The following is a 21,113-nucleotide window of genomic DNA, read 5'->3' as shown; positions in this document are numbered from 1 at the left end:
GGATGGCGTGAGATGTCTCAAACACAAAAAGTAGGGGAGGGCTTGAAGTTAACGCTCAGTGTTTAGGCACTTGCCAGCATACACATGGTCCCCAGGCTCAACCCCTGGGATCAAAAGGGAGGTTTAGAAAAAAAAATAATGTTTGAAGAATAGATTAACCTCATATTAAAGACTAACATTCTTCCTCAACTGTTGTCAGCTGACAGCATAATAATTTCATTACATTATTAAATGAATTTGGGCTTGGGATTAAGAATACCCAATAATTTCTTGAAACGGCTCCAGATATACTTCTGCCTAGTGTAACTATATACACTTATGCAGAGTGACATCCTCAGTATTAAAGACTATAAAATCAAAAGCATCAATCAACTCTGAAAACGATGAATCTGCCGTTTCGAATAGTCCCGCCGAGTTTTAATTAATTTTATGTGAACACGTAAATGCCCATTTCATTAGTGCTGGGAATACGTGGCTAAGGCTCAGCCATAAGTGATTCCTCTGTCAGCTTGTCCAGCTCAGAGACACTTGGGGGAGATGGGGTGCAAAGAGTCTGATAGACGGGGGGGGGGGGGGGGAGGGGGGGGGGGGTGGGGGGGGGGGGGGGGGGGAATGGGTATGCAGGCTGAACTCACAAACTCACAATGGCCATGCACAAGAAAAGACCAGCACAAAAGACCAGCACAGGACAGAGCACGTCGACATTCCAGCACAGACGGAGCAGAAGCCCACAATCTCCCAGGAGGAACAATGGTAGTTGAGGGCATTGTAGACAGTTAATTTTTTCCGTGTGATAGCCAAGGTAACTTGTCCGTGCTCCAGCAGTTATGTGCAGGCAACCCTGAGGAAACTCAGTGAGTCACAAAAAAGTTACTGAGTTTTTCCTTTTGAGACTTGGATTCTGTTCATGTGTTTGTTTGCTTATCCCATGGAAACTTGTGTGTGTGTGTGTGTGTGCATGTGTGTCTGTGGGTGTGTGTCTATGTGTGTGTGTGTTGGTATGTCTGTGTTTGTGTATGTGTGTCTGTGTGTTTGTGTGTCTGTGTGTGTCTCTGTGTGTGTGTTTGTGTGTGTCTGTGTATATATGTCTCTGTGTATGTGTCTGTGTGTGGGGGGGTATGTCTGTGTGCCTGTGTGTGTGTCTGTGTATATATGTCTGTGTGTGTGTCTGTGTGTCTGTGTGTATGTCTCTGTGTGTGTCTGTGTGTATGTCTGTGTGCGTGTGTATGTCTGTGTGCGTGTGTGTGTGTATGTCTCTGTGTGTGTGTGTTGTGTGTGTGTGTATGTCTCTGTGTGTGTGTGTGTGTATGTCTCTCTCTCTCTGTGTGTGTGTGTGTGTGTATGTCTCTGTGTGTGTGTATGTCTCTGTGTGTGTGTGTGTGTGTGTGTGTGTGTGTGTGTGTAGGCTAAAGGACAATTTGCTGGAGAGAGGAGAAAATGCCAGCCATGTTCGTCCAGTGCTGCTCACCACGAGTTCGGCAAGTGCTCGCACTTTCGGTTAACAGAGGCCCCCAAAGACCTGCTACTTAGGAGAGCAGGTGTTATTCACCCATGACTCCATTCAGCTTCTCAGCCTGGGCACTTTACACGTCAAGGTCTCTGGGGCAGGGGGTGTGAAACAGTTTTTAACTACTCAAGGTGGTGTGCTATATTATAAGGTATGAGTGGATTTGAAGATAAACGTGAGAGGTTGGAGGAATGGCTTAGTGCTTACCGTGCAGGCATGGAGGCCTGGATTTCCAGCCTCAGTACCACTGAGCAAGGATAACAATGACAGATAGACTAACGTGGATGGAAGTAGGGAGCCCATGAGGCCTCAACCCTGCACCAAGAAGGACAGGCAACCAAGGAAGACTGCGAGCAGAAGCAGTCTTCTCCAGGGAAGAGCAAAGCAGTCGGGTATGCTCAAACCGCCAGTCCAGAAAGCATGCATGTAAGTAATGCTAAACAAACTGAGCAGGGTGTGTGTGTGTGTGTGTGTGTGTGTGTGTGTGTGTAAAACAATTCATGAAAAAGTGGACATGAATTTGAAAGTGAGCAAGAAGTGATAAGTGTGAGGGTTTGGGGGAGCAAGGGGGCGGGGGAATTGATGTAAGCCCCCAAACATAAAAAGACATGAATTATTTTTAAAAGCTGGGTGTGGTGGGAGGTGTCTGTAACCCCAGGACTGGGGAGGGAGGAACATCTGTTCTTGTTGAATTGGTGAGCTCCAGCTTCAGTGAGAGACTCTGACTCAAAAACCAAGGTAAAGGAACCACAGGTCGTTCCAGGGCAAAGGTGCCTGCTGCTAGGCCTCATGATCTGAGTTCAACTCTTGGGACCACAAGGTGTAAGGAGACATCCAACTCCCAAAAGTCACCCTCAGACCTGTGTGTGCGCACACACACACACACGACACACACACACATGTGTCCCCCACCCAACATAAGTAAATGCAATTTAAAAATAAGGTGTAAAATGCGTGGGGAAAACACTTGGCACTGACCTCTGGTCATGCATGTGCGTGTGCATGCACACATGTGCATGTGCACACACACACACACAGAGACAGACATGTGAGATTCATACTGGTACTATTAATCAGTGCCTTCAACCTGAGGTCCTAACACCCTCCCTGCCATCTGGCCATGGAAAAGATCCAGAAATAGGACCCTGAGAGGCTGACTCCTCTGAATGTCCAGATATCCCGCCAACCCAGGGGCCCAGCTGAGGAAGCATCCTCCCAACTGAGTTTAATTCGAACAAAGGAGAGAAAGCAGTATGTCCCCAAAGGCCATTAAACTTTAAACACTTCCAGCCATATCAAGTCAAATCAGACCGAAGGGACAAGAATAGAAGCCACACAGGAATTTGGCAAGAAAGCAGGGATTATCAAATAGCAAGGCTATCCGGTGTGAAGATTTTCAAATGGTAAACAATGGTGAACATAACATGGTGGTGGCCACCCTGGGTGGGGAGTCTGTCGACACAGAAACTCGCTTGACTGATCTATGCAGTATTTTGTTGATACTCCACATGCAGAAGAGAACCCAGCACTCTGCCAATCTACCTGCAGGAAATGATCACCTGTATGCAGTACCCTTTGATGCCAGCAGGGGGCACCGGATCCTCCTAGATTGGAGCTATTGACAGTTGTGAGCTGCCATGTGGGTGCTGAGAATTAAGCCCAGGTCCTCTTTTTTTTTTGTTTGTTTGTTTTTTTTTTTTTGTTTGTTTGTTTTTTTGTTTTTTTGAGACAGGGTTTCTCTGTATAGCCCTGGCTGTCCTGGAACTCACTCTGTAGACCAGGCTGGCCTCGAACTCAGAAATCCACCTGCCTCTGCCTCCCAAGTGCTGGGATTAAAGGCGTGCGCCACCACTGCCCAGCCAGGTCCTCTTTAAGGACAACTAATATTCTTAATTGTTGAGCCCTCTCTTTAGTCCCTCTTACCCACCCATCCACACCTCTTACCCCAGTTTTAGAAACGGGGTCTCATGTATCCTAGCAGCTAAAACTATATAGCTGAGAATAACCTCCTGGCTCCATCTCCAGACTTCTGAGGTCGCAGGCATGTTTATGGGGTGCTAAGAGCTGCATCAGGGCTCCCTACATGCTTACCCAGTACTCTGCCCACTGAGCTCTGTCCCAGATCCTGGTTCCACATTTCTTACATCTTTGCAAATTTAAAATTTTAATCACTGAATAGCTACATCTTAAATATACAACTTATTAAATAATATGCAGTGTGAAAATTTTAGAGAGTCAAAGGGTATGCTTAAATATCTCAAGTTCAACCCCAAATCCTAAATGTCCCTCAGCCATTCCCATTAACCCTTCGGACATGTTTCTAGAGTGTGCACATAGATGTATACATGGGCATATGTATGTGTCTGCTTTTGTTTTATTGATTGCTTCCATAATGGTCCACCCTTCTTCATCCATGGCTTTTAACACTTTCACCAATTTCAAGAAGTTTTCTTGTTCTATTTTTTAAGGTTGTCTTCTGTTTAGGGACTCACTTGTCGTCTAGAAACATCCCATTTGCAGGCTGTGCACTTCCAGGCTCGAGCAGCGCATTAGCTTCTGCTGCTGCTACATGGAGAAATAGCCCGACATGGGCAACTCAAAGGAGACTTTCCTCTGGCTCACAGCGGAAGGGAAGGCAAGGCTTCAAGAGCTTGAAGCAGCTGCTCACATTGCACGCTCACATTGCACACTCATGTTGCACGCACAGTCAGAGAGGGATGCATGCTGCTACTCTGCTCCTCTTTTCCACTTAGCCTAGGACCCTGCTAGGGAATGGTGCCACCCACAGTGGGCAGGTCTTCCCACCTCAGTTAACACATCAGTATTGCCCCCACAGGCATGCCCAGAGTTCCTATGTGATTCTAGATCCTGCCAGGTTGATAATTAATGCCAATCATCACAGTCAGTCAGGGATTGCTTGTTTTCCTGGGTGACTTGTCTCACAGGGTCCTGCCAACCCCTATCCTGTCAGCTCAGTGCCCCTCATGGAAACTAACTCAGAGCCTGGTTCTGTACTCAGGACATGACAGACTGACAGACACAATCCCATATGATCCTCACTACCCATAATTCCATGCTCCCATGGATGACTCTCCTTTTTCAGTGGAACCCAGCCCTGGTGGCTACTAGCCAGTGCTATCCTCCCCTCACTCCACAGTTCTTGCTTTTAATCCCACAACCCCTCAGAGGGTGAGATCAGAGCCATTCACCACCATATATAACATGAACACTATCAAAATAGTTTGAGTTTTGGTTTTGCTCTTTGTCCCAAAGGTTTGAAGTTTTTTGGGTTGTTGTTATTGTTGTTTCACTAAGGATTAAACCTGAGGGTCTGAGGATACTATGGCAAGTGTTCTGTCACTAGATGCTGCTGGAACTTTCCGAGGCATGAGGAAATGTTAACAGCTGGGCAGCTTTATCAAACTTTTTGAAGAACTGTCATTACAGTCAGGTCATGGTGGCTCACTCCCACGGTCCTGGTGACTGCAAGATGAAAGACGGAGCCAGAGCTCTAGAAGCTTGTCACAAAACACTGAAGGCTCTTGAAGGACACCAGAGATTTCCCTGCCATGCACTCATGGGAACTGCACATCCCTTCCCCTCCCCCTCCCCCTCCCCTTACACACCCCCAAAAGGAAGGACTGATATCTGTGACTTGTCTGACATCATAATGCTAACATCACCGTAGGGTTAACGTCATTCCTTCATCCAGTGTGCTGGACTCAGAGCTGAGGCTAAGAAACATTAGTACTCCAAAGGCAGTGGCGATGACAGGCTAGGTTAGGGTGTGCGTGGTCCAGACACAGCCAAAACCCAGCTCCATGCCCTGGGCCTCACAGAAGTACTCCAGAAATGGCTCTCACATGTTTAAAAAAAAAAAAGGTGAAAACATAAAATGTCAGCCCATAAAGGCTAAGAGAACACTTGCAAATGGACAATCTGACAAAGGTCTGTGTAGAAGCTAGAATCCATGAAACTTCTGGACAACATACAGTTTCAGTAAACGTGTTGTGAAAGAAGCTATATAGGTGGCTAATTAGCATACAGAAAGACCCTCAGAGAGAAAGAGAGAGAGCCCATGAGAGAGCAAGTAGGCACTTTATACCCATCCCACTGATGCCTGACAAATATTGACAAGGTCTGGAGCTGAAGAGGCCGTTCAGCGGTTAAGAGCACTGACTACTCTTCCCAAAGGTTAATACTCAGCACCACATGGCAGCTTACAACCATCTGCTCCTCCAGTTCCAGGGGATTCAATGCCCTCTTTGGGGCTCCATGGGCACCAGATATGTACATGGTGCACAGACATACATGCAGGAAAAAAAATCACACACGACAAATATAAATAAATAAAAACAAATATATAAATAAATGAAGATGGGAGGAGGAAAAAGAGGAGGAAGAGGAAGAAGGGGAGGAAAAGAAGGAGGAAGGGGAGGAAGAAGAGGAGGAAGAGGAAGGGAGGAGGAAGAAGAGGAGGAGGAGGAAGAGGAAGGGAGGAGGAAGAAGAGGAAGAGAAAAAGGAAGAGGAAGGGGAAGAGGAAAAAGGAGGAAGGGGAGGAGGAAAAGGAGGAGGAAGGGGAGGAGGAGGAGGAAGAGAAAGGGGAGAAGAAAGAGGAAGGGGAGGAGGAGGAATAAGAAGGGGAAGAGGAAGAGGAGGGGAAGGGGAGGAGGAAGAAGGGGAGAAGGAGGAAGGGGGAGGAGGAGGAAGGGGAAGAAGAAGAAGGGGAGGAAGAGGAGGAGGAGGAAGGGGAAGAAGAAGGGGAAGAAGGGGAGGAGGAGGAAGGGGAAGAGGAAGAAGAGGAAGGGGAAGAGGAAGAGGAAGAAGAGGAGGAGGAGAACAGCCACAACAAGGACTACCACTACAGGGTGGTACTCTTGCTTTAGAAAATGGTGTGCTTAGGGTATATATCCTAAAGAATAAAAAAATACAAGCACACACACATATATGTATATTTATTTAGGAAGAGTGAGTCAGCAAACCTTGACCAGCGGCCTATAATGGCTCATGCATGCACAACAGTAGCTTCTGTGTCTGTTAACCCTAAAGCTTGCCTGACACCTAGAAACAAACCACAGAGCACATGACCAGAACAAACAATCAGATGGTGCCAGCAACCAAGGTCGAGATGTGCTGGACCAATGGGGTGTGGGTGATGGGTATAAAGGCACACCCCAGGCACACCCAATCCTGCAATAAACGAGTCTGCTTTTGCCACCCTCCTAATTCTTGGAGTCCTTGTTGTATCGTTGACTCTGTGCCTCTTACCCCGGCCCCAAGGGTCTTGGTTGGGGTTGCAAGCAACACTTATAGAAATTGATAGCTATGTTATTCATAATAGTCAACACATGGAAGCAGGGGCTAGGGACACAGCTTAGTGAGTAAGCGAGTGTTAGCCTAGGATGCCTTCTGTTCAGTCCCCGGTACTGCATAAACCAGCTGTGGCAGCCCAGGCCTGTAATCCTAGGTGAGGAGTTTTAAAATAATAATAATAAACATAAACATTGGGATGCATTTTGCTTTAATGTTATACTGCCTGGAGAAACTGTTCTCTACACATGAAAGGAATCCTCGTACTTGGCGTAATACTAACCACTCTTAATATTTAGGGAAATGGGGAACTTTAGGCTCTGTTTTGCAGAATGCAAGTCCATTGATAAGCATGATTAACACCGCAGCTACTAGCACTAACTAGCACTGCCTTAATGACGGGGAGGGGAGGGGAGAGGCAAAGTTCACATTCAGAGTGGGCACACCCACCAGGGGTCACAACAACATCAGGTGTGACACACAGTAAGGAAGGCCGTAACCCAGTTGAGTCCTGACCAGTGTGGGGGCACAGAGGACAAGCAATGGCTCTGGGGTCAGGAGGCATCACCGGTCAGTGGCCTTGGGAACAGCACAAAGGTGTTCAGAGAGGACACCTTGCTGTGCGAACAGAGTATAGATAAACAAGACAGCATCAGGGACAGTATGCTGCTGGGGCTTGCTGGCCTAGAACACACAACCACAGGCCAGGCCAGGAAAGGGAGAAGTCAGGTGGAAACACAAGCACAGGAAGACTTCATCTTAGGAAGCTAAGGACCACTTAAGGAAGCTGGGAACTGCACACCAGGAAGCCATCACCACTCCTGCAGATGTTTGTCCCATACACAACTCCAGCGTGTGAGGTGCCCTGCCACAAGAAGGTAGCTCACACCATAGGTGAGGACGGCTCTCTTCTTGTCACATGGCCAAGGTTAACTACAGAGGGAAGGCAGCTAAGATCTTAAAGCCACAGCTCTAGAGAGGACCAGAGCTCACAGAAGGGGGCAAGAGGGAAGGGGAAGAAGGGAGGAGGAGGGAAGGAGGGAGAAGGGAGGAAGGAGGGAAGAGGGAAACAAGGAGGGAGAGAGGAAGAGGAGGAGGGAGGGAGGCAGAAAGGGGGAGAGGGAAAGAGGGAGAGAAGGAGAGAGGGAGAGAGAGAGAGAGGGAGAGAGAGAGAGGGAGAGAGAGGGGAAAGGTCCATTTCACGTTTTTAAAAGGGATGCATACAGGTATTATATAATTCAAGAGATTAAATAAACACTGGGTGTCTTAATTAGTGTGTTACTGCTGTGAACAGACACCATGACCAAGGCAACGCTTATAAGGACAACATTTAATTGGGGCTGGTTTACAGGTTCGGAGGTTCAGTCCATTATCATCAAGGTGGGAGCATGGCAGCATCCAGGCAGGCATGGGGCTGGAGGAGCTGACAGTTCCATCATCTGTTCCAAAGGCAGCTAGGAAAAGGCTGGCTTCCAGGCAGCTAGAACATGGGTCTTAAAGCCCACACCCACAGTGACATGCTTCCTCCAACAAGGCCACACCTACTCCAAAAAGGCCATACCTCCAAATAGTGCAATTCCCTGAGCCAAGCATATTCAAACCACTACACTGGGAAATTCCTTTTTTAGTAACCATTAGGATCCACAGATACTTGAGCCAGAACTTTCCAACAGAACTTTCTGTGATCACAGAATTGTTCTACACCAGTACTTCCTAAGACACAGTCAGCAGTCCAGTGTGACCGCTGAGCACCTGAGAGTGGCTAAGAGTGTGCTTGTGCTACACACACACACATTTTCTTCAAGTGTGTGCGTGTGTTGTGTGCACACACCTGTGTGTAAGTGTACATGCTGATGTGCACACACAGGGACCAGAGGGCAGCATCAGCAGCTTCCTGTCACTGTGCACACACAGGGACCAGAGGGCAGCATCAGCAGCTTCCTGTCACTGTGCACACACAGGGACCAGAGAGAAGCATCAGCAGCTTCCTGTCACTGTGCACACACAGGGACCAGAGAGAAGCATCAGCAGCTTCCTGTCACTGTGCACACACAGGGACCAGAGAGAAGCATCAGCAGCTTCCTGTCACTGTGCATACACAGGGACCAGAGGGCAGCATCAGCAGCTTCCTGTCACTGTGCACACACAGGGACCAGAGAGAAGCATCAGCAGCTTCCTGTCACTGTGCACACACAGGGACCAGAGAGAAGCATCAGCAGCTTCCTGTCACTGTGCACACACAGGGACCAGAGAGAAGCATCAGCAGCTTCCTGTCACTGTGCACACACAGGGACCAGAGGGCAGCATCAGCAGCTTCCTGTCACTGTGCACACACAGGGACCAGAGAGAAGCATCAGCAGCTTCCTGTCACTGTGCACACACAGGGACCAGAGAGAAGCATCAGCAGCTTCCTGTCACTGTGCACACACAGGGACCAGAGAGAAGCATCAGCAGCTTCCTGTCACTGTGCATACACAGGGACCAGAGGGCAGCATCAGCAGCTTCCTGTCACTGTGCACCAGTTCCTTTGAGGCAGGGTCTCTCACTGAACTTGGACCTTCCTTGTATTTCCTTTTTCAGCTGGCTGCCAGTCAGAAAGCATCCGTGGTTAATCCTCTTGCCCGATTATTAATGGCTTAACCCTATTCCTGAAAGGAGCCAGAGAATATTTACCCAGAAACCAAATTTTCCTTCACAGTCTGAATCCTCCCTTCATTCCAGTGCTTTGTTAAGTATGCAAATATTCAAAGTTTATTCTCCACCCCACTTCCTGTTCCCAAAACAAAGTACAGATAAACTGGGAATTTAAACACAGCCATAAACTATAAACTCACTAAAAGAAAACAAACGCTTTCAGAATTTTGGCAGAAGAGAAACCCTAACTAAACACAATGCAAAACCCTAGACACAAACATGGAAATTTTTATAAATATGACCATAAAAAATTTAAATGTTCCACTTAGCAAAAAATTACTCAAGCTCAAAAAAGCAGCTGGGCATAAAGAAGCCTGCATGTAATCACAGCGCTCATTGGAGAGGCATGCCTATAACCCCAGAACTCAGAAGGGTGGAGCAGGACTGTGAGTTCAAGATCAGCCTGGGTTACTTAGTGAGAACTTGTCTCAAAAAAATAATAAAAATTCAATATGCAAATACCCTAGTAGGAGAAAACACCTAACCATAAATATAACAGTTAAAATATTCTTTATAAACAAAGAACAATTGCAAATCAAGAAAAAGAAAAAAATGTACTTGACAGAAGAACATTATGAAATAACAGCTTACATATGAAACAGGGTGTGGCTCTGAGGTAGAAGACTGAGAATGAACAGGGACCTCAGTTTAAACTGACATGTGTTCTAAGCATGTTTGAAGGCATACCGAGCCACAGGCATGACCGGTGAAATGACCATGTGCCCATTCTGACCTGTGGCATCAACACGAAATACTTGTCACTGTTAAGGTTCTTGTGTAGAGGGGGTGTGGGGGAGGGGAAGCAAACTGCAGCACACGAAATTAATGGAAGTGTATGTTAGAGCAACTTTGTATCCTGTAGGCACGAGAACCTGTAGGGGGGGTGGGGGGGTATGAGCAGAGACCACAGGAAGACCCTGGAGTCCTGCTCTGTCCTCTCACTCAGCCTCATTCCCTTGAATCAAGGTCTCTCGGTGAACCTAAAGACGGGCTGGTTTCGATATCTGAGCCCCAGAGATCCTGCTGCCTCTGCCCTCCACGGCGCTGGGGTTATAGGTGCATGCAAGGCTTTTTCTTCTGATCAGGGCTGGGATCTGAACTCAGTTCCTCGTGCACTCTGAACCACTCAGTCCTCTTTCCCCAACCTGTTTTAGAAGGCCATTTAGCAATGTGAAAATTCAGAGGACAGCCAGGTGTGGTGGCACCTGACTGTAACTCCTGTAATCAGGAATCCAAGGCTAGCCTGGACTACCTGAGACTGTCTCCAAAAATCCAAGGGAAGGAAGGAAAGAAAAAAAAATTCAGACAACTTAATAAAGCAGTGATAGCCATCTTCTGAGCCCCACTCAGCACCCTAAAAAGATTAAAGCCGAGCTATGTGTCAGATATGGAGAGATCTCATAAATGGATTCGTAAGGGAAGAAAAGTGAGAGACTCCATTCTTAGAAAGCTAGGAATAGATGCAAGTACAGACAGACAAACACACACCAACCAATGCACACTAGCTCTTTCCTGAATTTAGCAGAGTACACACAAGAACACACGGAGCAGCGTCTCCAGCCAGCAGATCTGCAATGGCTCGGGACCAAACCTTTTTATCTTATATTCTTCTCTTTCATTAAAATAACAACAGTGGAGAGCCGGGGTGTGGCTCAGTCAGTAAAGGGCTCACCCAGCACAAGACCCTGAGCTCAGTCTCCAGCACCACATAAACCAGTCATGGAGGCAGACAGACCCCTGCAATCCCAGAACTCGAAAGATCTGTCATGAGTCCAAGCCTAGCCTGGACTACCCAATGGAGACAGGCTCAGAAGTCCAAGGTCATCCTTGGCTAAATGAGACTCTTTCAATAAAAAGGAGAAAAAGAAGAGGGGAAGAGGAGGTTCATACAGGGGAAAACAAACTGTCCTGTCCAGGCATTTATAAAATATTGAGGAAGTCACCAGAAACTCCCTCTCTGGTTCCTGGAAAACAGGGGAAATGATTTTTGAAGAAGGAACTTGCCTACGGCTCAACCAGCATCAGCTCAGGCCAGGCCGGGGGAGGACGGGCAGCAAGTGAGGACGAATGTTCAAAGCAAGCAATGGGTTTCCTTCCAAAAGTAATATAAACTCAGCGGAAGAAGTCATTTTCAACTGTGTTTAGAGGTAGAGTAGGGTGTAAAGCCAACACTGGTGGTTCTCACCTACAAGCCAGCACCCAGGAGCCTGAGGCCAAAGATCTGCCAGGAGCCCAAGTCTAGCCTGGGCTACACAGTGAGACTCCTAGTCCCTATCTCAGAAATAGAAGTTGGTGGGGGGACAGAGAGACCTAAACTACTAAAGCACTTCATGACACCATTAGTAAGAGGCAAGCAGTTTATAGCATACGGAAGGGCTAGAAGCTTGAAGCCTGGGATGAAAAGTATAGCTCAGGGGTAAAGCACTTGCCTAGTTAGTGCAAGGCCTTGGGTTTGGTCCCCGACACCACAACAGAAGAATACAAGTTTGAAGTGTGGCCAGCTCCTTCTGTCAGATACAGGGAACACAGACAAACACAGCAATTGGATGCCGTAACTAAGTCCGAACCAATGGGAAAATCGTGTTCCATATCAACACGTATTGTTCTGCATGAAGGACCTGTCAGGGCCAGCCTGTGTTTTACCTTGGCTCCAAAGTCAGTCATGAAAATGCCCACCCCGCTCTCCCCTCTCACATCAAACACAAGCTCTCCCAAGATTCTGAGACCAAAATAAGTCATCCGTGCCAAATTTCCTGAGAACATTTTATATGCTTAGAACGCAGGAACTCCCTGAAAGTATATAATCAATGTCAAGTCTTGGTCCCTACATGGTTCTTCCTGAACTATACCTCAGGGTGCTCTGTCTCCACAGTGAAGTCTCCCACTTGAGCTTCTCTCTGTCTGCACTGACAAGAGTTCAAACCTAAAGCCTACAGAACCAAGCCCTGGGCATCTGCGCGCCTCTGTCTCCTACCGTAGCTTCTTTGACATGGCTTTGAACTGCAGCAAGACAAAGACACATTCTGTGACAATGGGTAACCTTCAAAGTAAGTTGAGGGAACGGGGAGATGGCTCTGTAGGTAAAGTGCTTGCTGCACAGGCCTGAGGATCTGAATTCACATCCCCAGCATCCATGTAAGTGACACTAGCCTGTAACCCCAGCAACTAGAGGGATGGAGACAGGAAGGTCCCTGGAGCTCATTGGCCAGCTGAGGAGATCGAGTTCAGTGAGGGACCGTGTTTTAAAAAATAAGACCTTCAACACCGACCTCTGGCTTTGGAGTGCACATATGCACACCTGCCCTCATATGTGCACGGACGTGAACACGAACACACAGTTACAATACAAAATCTTGTCACCCCACATCCCTGAGATAAATGGGTGTGGGCTCCAAACAGTCACCAGGTGACTCAGGAGCCTCCCTCCTCCTCCGCTTACCTACCTTGGAACTTGTCTCCATGTGGTATTTGGCACAGGTTCGAAGCTGAGTCACCCACAACTGCTTCTCCTTGGAGTCAGCAGCTAAAACAGAGAAGAGGGAGACAGGGAGACTTGTGGATTGTTCACAAGCACAGCCACTGATTTGGACACCCACCTATGGGGGATGGAGACCCAGAGAGGGAGAGGGAAGAGGGAAGAGGGGAGAGTAAACACAAATGTGAAGACATTCTCTAACAGCCTGACAGAACAACAACAACAAAACCACAAAGGACACTCAGACATCACACCCTAAAAATGTCTTCCAAAGTGCCAGTTACAATAACTAATGATTAGGTCTTTTTTTTTTTTTAAAACCTCCTCTGGAAAAGTTACTTTGTCACTTACTACAGCAGCAGAGACAGCACACATACTGCTTTTAAATGTGTGCTAATGAAATTTCCAGGTACAGCGTCTTCCAGAGTCCTTTGTTAAACAGAAGCGCTCTCAGAGATTTGTGTAAGGACTATGGAGGAAGAGACCAAATGCTGCCTCGCCTCGGAGCCCCTCAGACTTCTCCCAGAGATGGTAAGGCTATGGATGTGGGTGATAATGACGTCAGTAAGAAGTCTTGCTGGGCGTGGCGCATGCACCTGCAATCTGATCGGAGCACTCGGGTGGCTAAGGCAAAAGGATCTGGAGCCCAAGGCCAGCAATGCTTAAGGAATGGGGTTCCGTTTCAGTGGCTGGAGCACAGACTGAGACCTTACCTTTTTAAAAAAAGGTATGTGTGTGGGGGGGGGGGATATTGCTAGGGAGGATAGCACAATGGGTAAGGTGTTTGTCGTACAAGTGTGAGGGCCTGGGTTCAGATCCTGCGTACCTGTGTAAAAAGCCAGGCACTGTAGTACATTCCTATAGCCTCAGGGCTGGGAGGAGGGGGCAGGAGGATGCCTGGGGCTTGCTAGACAGCCAGCCTGGCTGAACTGGTGAACTCTGGGTTCAAAGAGAGATTCTACCACAGAGTAAGGTGGAGACTGATTGAGGAAGACACCAAAGTTGACCTCTGGCCTCCACACACATGTGCACGTGCACACACACACACACACAAACACAAAATTTAAAGGGGGAGAGAGAGGTTAAGGCACAAGACAATCATATTCTCCCATGTATACCTGCTTCTCAAATAATGCATGTAATTATTCTTAAATATCATGAACATATATATTCCATACGCGTCCAAGTCAGCAATGGCAATTAACAAAATAATACTGATAGAAAACTAACGGTACAAAGGGTAACTCTGTTAAAATATTTATTCCCGTAGAAAATTAGACTTGTTTACAAAGATGAGTCCAAGCGTCATTTGCCAAAACTCAGCTCCAGCTTGAACTTTCAAGTAAAGCAGTGCAGAGTTAGGGCTGGAGAGAGACCTCAGTGCTTAAGAGCACTGACTGCTCTTGCTGAGTGAGGACCCAGGATAGGTTCTCCATGGTGGCTCACAACTGTCTGTGCCGAGGGATCCAACATGCTCTTCTGGCCTCCTCCTGTACCAGGCACACATGTGATGTACAGACGCACATGTGAACAAGTGACAAACTGAGCCAGTGCCATCGTGTTCAGGGAAAAGAGAGAACAGACCATAAGTACCTGGTGGGTCAGGACACAGAGAGGCCATAACATGTGGAAAACTATGCTGACATTTTTGAAGTTGATAAAGTTTAGCTAAACTTATGACTATGTCATGTAAAATTTAACAATAATTTTAGATTCCCTATTAAGTTTCTCTTTAAAAAAAAAAAAAGAAAGAAAAGAAAAGAAAAGAAAGCAAAAAACTGGAAGGGGCTGGAGAGATGACTCAGCAGCCAAGAGCACTGGCCGCTCTTGCAGAGGACCCTAGCTCGGTCCCTAGCACCTCCATCAGGCTGATCTTAATTGCTTGTAACTCTGGCTCCAGGGGAAATCCAATGCCCTCTTCTGGCCTCTACAGGTACTGCACTCAGTGCTCAAACCCAGGTACAGATACACACAATTTAAAAAAAATGAAAATAAATAAATCCATTTAAAAAACAGAGCTCAATAATCTATAGAATATTAACAACTCATCAACCAATCGGGATGTCTCAACTAAACATCCCGGAGAGAGGCACCGTTAAGTTTTCCCCTCTACAGTTCCTGCACCAACAATTTATTAAGCAATAAATGGCAAAGCGGCACTGAAGACCACATAAATCCAGCCAGCGTGAAAGCACGATGCAGAAATCCTGAAAGAGGAAAACCCAAAACAGAGCCTGCAACTACTGCCGCTTCCATCTCGGAGGCTTCGGGGTAGTTTTATAGCTTCTGAGATAGGGTTCAGAGAGATTAACTTGTCCCATCTCTGGGGCGGTAAAGCTTGGCAGTAAAACAAGCGAAAGTTGAGCTGAGCGTCAGGAATCCAGGCCCTCAGCGTGGCTTCACGGCCGCCACCAGGCACAGTCCAGGGCGGGTGAGGAGGGGTTGTCTTTGGTACTTTACTCTCGGTTTGAAGAATAAAAAAGTGTTATATAAGAAGGCAAAATTATCAGCCACTAATACAGCCCAGCTTTGCTTGGGCCTTAAAAAAACAACATTAATTGAGGTTTGGGGGGGGTGGGGGGGCGGGACGACATATAGGAAGATGAGTATGTCCCTTAATCTTTGTCAAGTTAACTGGGTTTAGAATCACCATGGAAACGTACTTCTGAGCATATGCGTGAAGGAATGAAGGTATTTGCAGGGAGGATTAACTGAAAGGGAAAAACCCCAACCTAAGGTAAGCTCACCGTCCCATAGGCTCAGACTCCTACAAAATAAAAAGGAGAAAGCTGAGAAGAAGCATCCATCTCTCTGCTTCCTGACTGTGGACCAACCCCATGTGACCAACAGCTGACTGTTCGGCCGCCATGTCGTCCTCACCAAGATGGACTGTATCCCTTACACTGTGAGCCAAAACGACACCTCCTCTCCTTAAGCGACTTTGTCAAGTATTTTGTCACAGCTAAAAGTAACTACTGCAGCAGTGTGTGCATGTGTGGGGGTGGGAGTGTACACACAAGTGTGCACATACACACGCATGCACACACATACGAGTGCACATGCTCACCCCCCCACACACACACACACACTTTCTGCTTATTTTATTATTTTATCAGAACCACAACAGAATGCAGCCAAGACAGGATCCGGTAAAATGATAATTAAATCATCCTGCAGTAATCAGGTCCAGTGTTTCTGCCTTGAGAATGTACGACTTCCCTCCACGGTCATCTCACACAGGGCAGTCTTCAGGGGGCACTACAGTGTCAGCCTAAAGGGATACTGACAGAGCAGGCTCCTGGCAGGAACCATAACAGTGATGGGCTGATAGAACATGGAGAACCTTTGCAGAGAGAAAGTTCTAGAGAACTTTGGGGAAAAGCCACTAGGGCATTTAGAGGTTTGCTCTGCTCATAGAGCAGAGCTCCGAGAGAGACAACGGAGTAAAGATTAAGAAAGAAGAATTTCAGGGACACACAGACACACAGACACACAGACACACAGACACACAGACACACAGACACACAGACACACAGACACACAGACACACAGACACACAGACACACAGACACACAGACACACAGACACAGGGGGGGGACATGCATGTACACAGAGAGACAGAGACAGACAGAGAGAGAGATATGCATTCTCTCACACACATACAGAGAAAGAGAGATGCACACAGAGAGACATGCACCCACATACACAGAAAGATGCACACAGAGATATACATGCACAGAGACACATACACAAGTGCATGCGTGCACACACACACAGAGAGATTCACAGAGTGACATGCAGAGAGAGAAACACACACGCATACAGAGAGATGCACACAGAGAGACATACATACAGAGAGAGACAGAGAGACAGAGAGACAGAGAAACAGAGTCTTGAATGAATACTGGAAGTCTTCAGTTTTGAGCCTACTTCAACAGCTCCATCTTTCCTAGAAAGCAATTCCCAAGGCTTGTTGGGTAGTGGCATCACCACTGAGTCCCACCAGTTATTATAGGATCTCACTATGGAGTCGTGGATGGCCTGAAACTCTATGTAGACCAAACTGACCTTCAACTCAAAGATACTTCCTGCTTCTGTATCCTTGGTGCTGCGATCAAAAAGGTGTGTTTTGTTTTGTTTTTCAGATTCCAGAGTGTTTTTTTTTTTAAGATTTATTTATTTTTACAGTGTATATGAATACACTGTAGCTGTCTTCAGACACACCAGAAGAGGGCATTGGATCCCATTACAGATGGTTGTGAGCCACCATGTGGGTGCTGGGAATTGAACTCAGGACCTCTGGAAAGACAGTCATTTTTATTTGTTTTTAAATCCCACTTATTTGGGGTGTGTGTGTGTGTGTGTGTGTGTGTGCGCGCTCGCCTATGCCACAGCACACCTATGGAGGTCAAAGGACAATTTATGGGGGCTCGGTTCTTTCCTTCCAGCACATGAGACCAAGGAATCACTCAGGCTGGCAGCTGGCAGCAGGAGCCTGTATCCAGTGAGCCATCTCTCAGCTCTAAAGGTATTTTCCCACAAAACAGAAAAGCTGATCAGCACAACAATACAAAGCTGTTGTGAGGCCCTCATGATGTCTCCAGAACAAGAACATACCTCTCAGTTTGTACATCTCTCCGTTGGCCGAGTACACAACCAGCATGTGGGGAGCTTCGTCGCTCAGGGACACGATGGCTCCAGACAAAGACAGGACTCCTCGGGGCTTCTGGTGCTTGCTTTGCTCATTCACAAAATACTGCAGGAGGCCAGCCTCAAAGTCCAGCACAAAGTACCTGAACAGAGAGACCACAGCACGTGACTTCCCTCTCCAGACAGTGCCCTGCTGCACAGCACGGTAAGAGTGAGAACAAACCAAACGTGACATTAGGGCACCCCATCTACAAAGCCAGAGAGCGGGGCTCTTCCTGGGACTCAGTGGAATCATGAAAACAATAAGATATCAACTGTGAGGACAGAACAGATCCTGGGATGCATTAGGGTCTTGGGAGACCTACTAGCTTTCAGCAGGCCAGAAGCTGGGGACATCACCAGACAGTAGATGACACCTAGTGCCTAACTGCCATCACCACCTAGCAGCTACGCCTTGATCTGTGACCTTCTGTTCTGACTGTATGATTTCGTGTGGCCATTTCCATGGCGGCATCCAACACTCAGGACAACCTGAGCCTGGGTTCTCAGGCCATGGACTCACACTTGGCTCAGAATAAGCTCCCTCTTAGTCCCCTTGGAGTGAAGGCTGTGTCTTTGTCTCTATACACACACAGACACACAGAAAAACACAGACACAAACAGAAACACAGACACACAGACACAAACACAGAAACACAGACACACACACAGAAACACACAGACACACACACAAGCACACACACAGACACACACACATACACAGAAACACACAGACACACAGAGAGAAACATACATACATGCACACACAGACGTACACATGCATACATACACAAACAGAAACACACATATATACATACATACATACACACAAACACAGACACACACACACACACAGCATTGCTCCCAGGGCCTAACGCCCATCTTACCACTAAGCTCTATCTCCCACTCTGAAAGCTATGTCGTGCTACGTGACCATGCTACAGACACGAGTAGTTCTAACACTGTTTATCACAATACAAGTCTTTCAGCGACATGTCTTTTCAAAGGCTCTCAGAAATTACTAAGGTCAAAAGCAAACACCAGGACCTTGGGGTGGGGGAGGTCTCAGTTGAAGGGCCAGGCCTCACATGTAGGAGTCCCCACGTTCTATGGGCAGCACCAAGCACACCAAACCTATTGATGTAAAGCAGGAAAATAGAGTGGAGACACGCAGGGGCCCTGAGGTTTGGGAAGTGAGGCTACACCCACAGTTCCATACATTACGGCTTATAGGTAACCGTAATTATTTAAGAATGAAAAACTCTTTACAACTGATTACTTTTTTTTTTCCCCAAATGGCTACCAAGCTGTTAGGCAACAATTAGAAATCTTTGTGAAATTCTGTATAAATGCAGTTATTTTTCTAGGGCAGAGAAGAATATCCTGCTACACACAGCCCAGGCTAGCCTCAAACTACACAGCCCAGGCTAGCCTCAAACTATCAAGCAATCTTCCAGCTTTCCACTGCCAAGTGCCGGCTTTACAGACATGCACCAACCCTGGTTTAAGCAGCTCTGGGGACCCAATCCCGGCCTTCATACATGCTAGGTAGGCATTCTACCAACGGCGCTATTCCCCAGGCCCCCAAGAGTCAAAACACAAACACACAAATAAGCTGTTTGTTCTAATGAAGGCTATTAACAAGCACTCCTCTCCTTTCAAGCTGGGTGGGCCAAGTGGCTCACACCTGTAACACTAGGACTCAGGAGGTAGAGGCAGGAGGATTGACTCATGTGAGAGGCCAGCTTGGGCTACACTGTAAGACTCTGTCTTATAAATAAATTGGGGCAGCTAGAGAGATAGCGCAGTGGTTAAGAACACTGACTGCTCTTCCAGGGGACATGGATTCAAGGCCCAGAACCCACATGGCACTTTATAACTATGACACCAGCTACAGCTCATCCAATGCCCTCTTTTGGCCTCATGGATACTTCATGAACATGGTACACAGATATGTAGGCAAAACACCCACACATAAAATAAGTCACCTCAAAGTTAAAATAAATGCAGAAATAAATAGGCAATTGTGTTGGCACATGCCTTTAATCCCAACATGTGGGAGGTAGAAGCAGGAAGATAGAAATTCAAGGCCTTTCTCAGCCACATAAAAAAAAACCCTGAGTCTATCCTAGGTTACTACTTGAGACCTGTCTCAAGAGAAAGAAACGGAGGAGGGGTGGGAGAGGAGGGAGAGAGAAAGGGAGGGGAGAGGGATAGGAGAGGAGGGAGGAAGGGAGGGAGGAAATCATGTACTTGTTTTCTGGATATAGTTGAGGTTTTTATTTATCAGGGGGATGGGAGAGTGTCTGGTTAAGGGATTTAACACAGGGGGACATGGTATTCCTTCAACATGGCCTTTGGAAGTAAGGTCAGCTGGAGTCACAGGCAGATGACAGTCATCCACCTGGCATTGAGAAAAGCCATTTCTGTTGGTCACAGCTCCTGGGAAGAAAGAAATTAAACTTGGCTTCCTGCCGGGTCACAGCTCTGTCAGGTCCAGCCTGGAGCCATATCTGAAAGTCATGGCTCTCATCCTGAGGAAAGTTAACCATATTTCTAGATTAGGTTGCATTAGCCAAATGAAATTGCCAGATAAATCTCTAGAGGTTTTTTCTTCCCGAGGACAGTTGAAACAAAACTAGCCTCTACAATCTGTGAGTGAGTGTGTGTGTGTGTGTGTGTGTGTGTGTGTGTGTGTGTGTGTTTAATATGCAACCTGACTACTGTCTTGGTGAACTAAATGATGTATAGGGAACATTTTCCTTGCTAAATTACATTTTAGTGATTGTTTGGGGCAAGAAAAGAGAGTAAGAAGAGGAGCCAGATCAACCCGGGAAGGAAGCCCCCTCCCTTTGTTCCAGCAGTCTGCAGAGGTCCTGCAGGGTTCCTAGGCAGGTGGCAGGCCCTTCTGGAAGGGCTAAGGACAAGAGTCCACCACTAACATCTTTAGATGTCCTGGTGCTGCTTTCAGAGAAATACCAAGTGCACACAAACATGCATACAACCCACAGTACCTGTACACATTGCATACCTGTGTTCACACTCCCATACACAGGTGCTTACACACACTCTCACAAACCACACCTGGCATGCCTATGCAGCCACAGTCTCGTTCATGCCTACCGGCACATGCAAGCACACGTATTTACGCTCATTCATGGTGAAGGGACCTGAGCATTTAGAACCTTGATTCCCATTTGCAAAAGCCAAAAGCTGACTGACTTTCTTCTATAGAATATCCTATTATCTCTGTGGCCCACAGATCAGCCTGCTTAGAAAATAATTCCTTCCCAGTGTATATATTTAATCCTAAATGTAGACCATGCCCCTCCCTCCCAATGTACACATTACAATCCTAAATACAGACTCTAGTTTCATTTCTGTTGCTTTAATAAAATACCTTGACCAAAAGGCCAGATAGGGGAAGAAAGGTTTGG

General features: G+C 47.0%; 1 protein-coding gene across 3 annotated transcripts in view; it reads right to left on the bottom strand.

Annotated features, from left to right (window-relative positions):
- The window catches only part of Osbpl10 (oxysterol binding protein like 10), a 249,757-nt gene that overhangs the window by 147,932 nt on the left and 80,712 nt on the right, over positions 1–21,113 (bottom strand). For all 3 annotated transcript variants that reach the window (XM_076917765.1, XM_034483854.2, XM_076917766.1), the window contains exons 2-3: positions 17,605–17,780; positions 12,956–13,035 (exon numbers count right to left, since the gene is read on the bottom strand). In XM_076917765.1, coding sequence (XP_076773880.1) covers positions 12,956–13,035; positions 17,605–17,780 — 256 coding nt within the window. The remainder of the gene's footprint in view (positions 1–12,955; positions 13,036–17,604; positions 17,781–21,113) is intronic.

This window comes from Arvicanthis niloticus, chromosome 21 (assembly GCF_011762505.2).
Source record: "Arvicanthis niloticus isolate mArvNil1 chromosome 21, mArvNil1.pat.X, whole genome shotgun sequence".
NCBI lineage: Eukaryota > Metazoa > Chordata > Mammalia > Rodentia > Muridae > Arvicanthis > Arvicanthis niloticus.
This window is presented reverse-complemented; position numbering and strand designations above follow the sequence as displayed.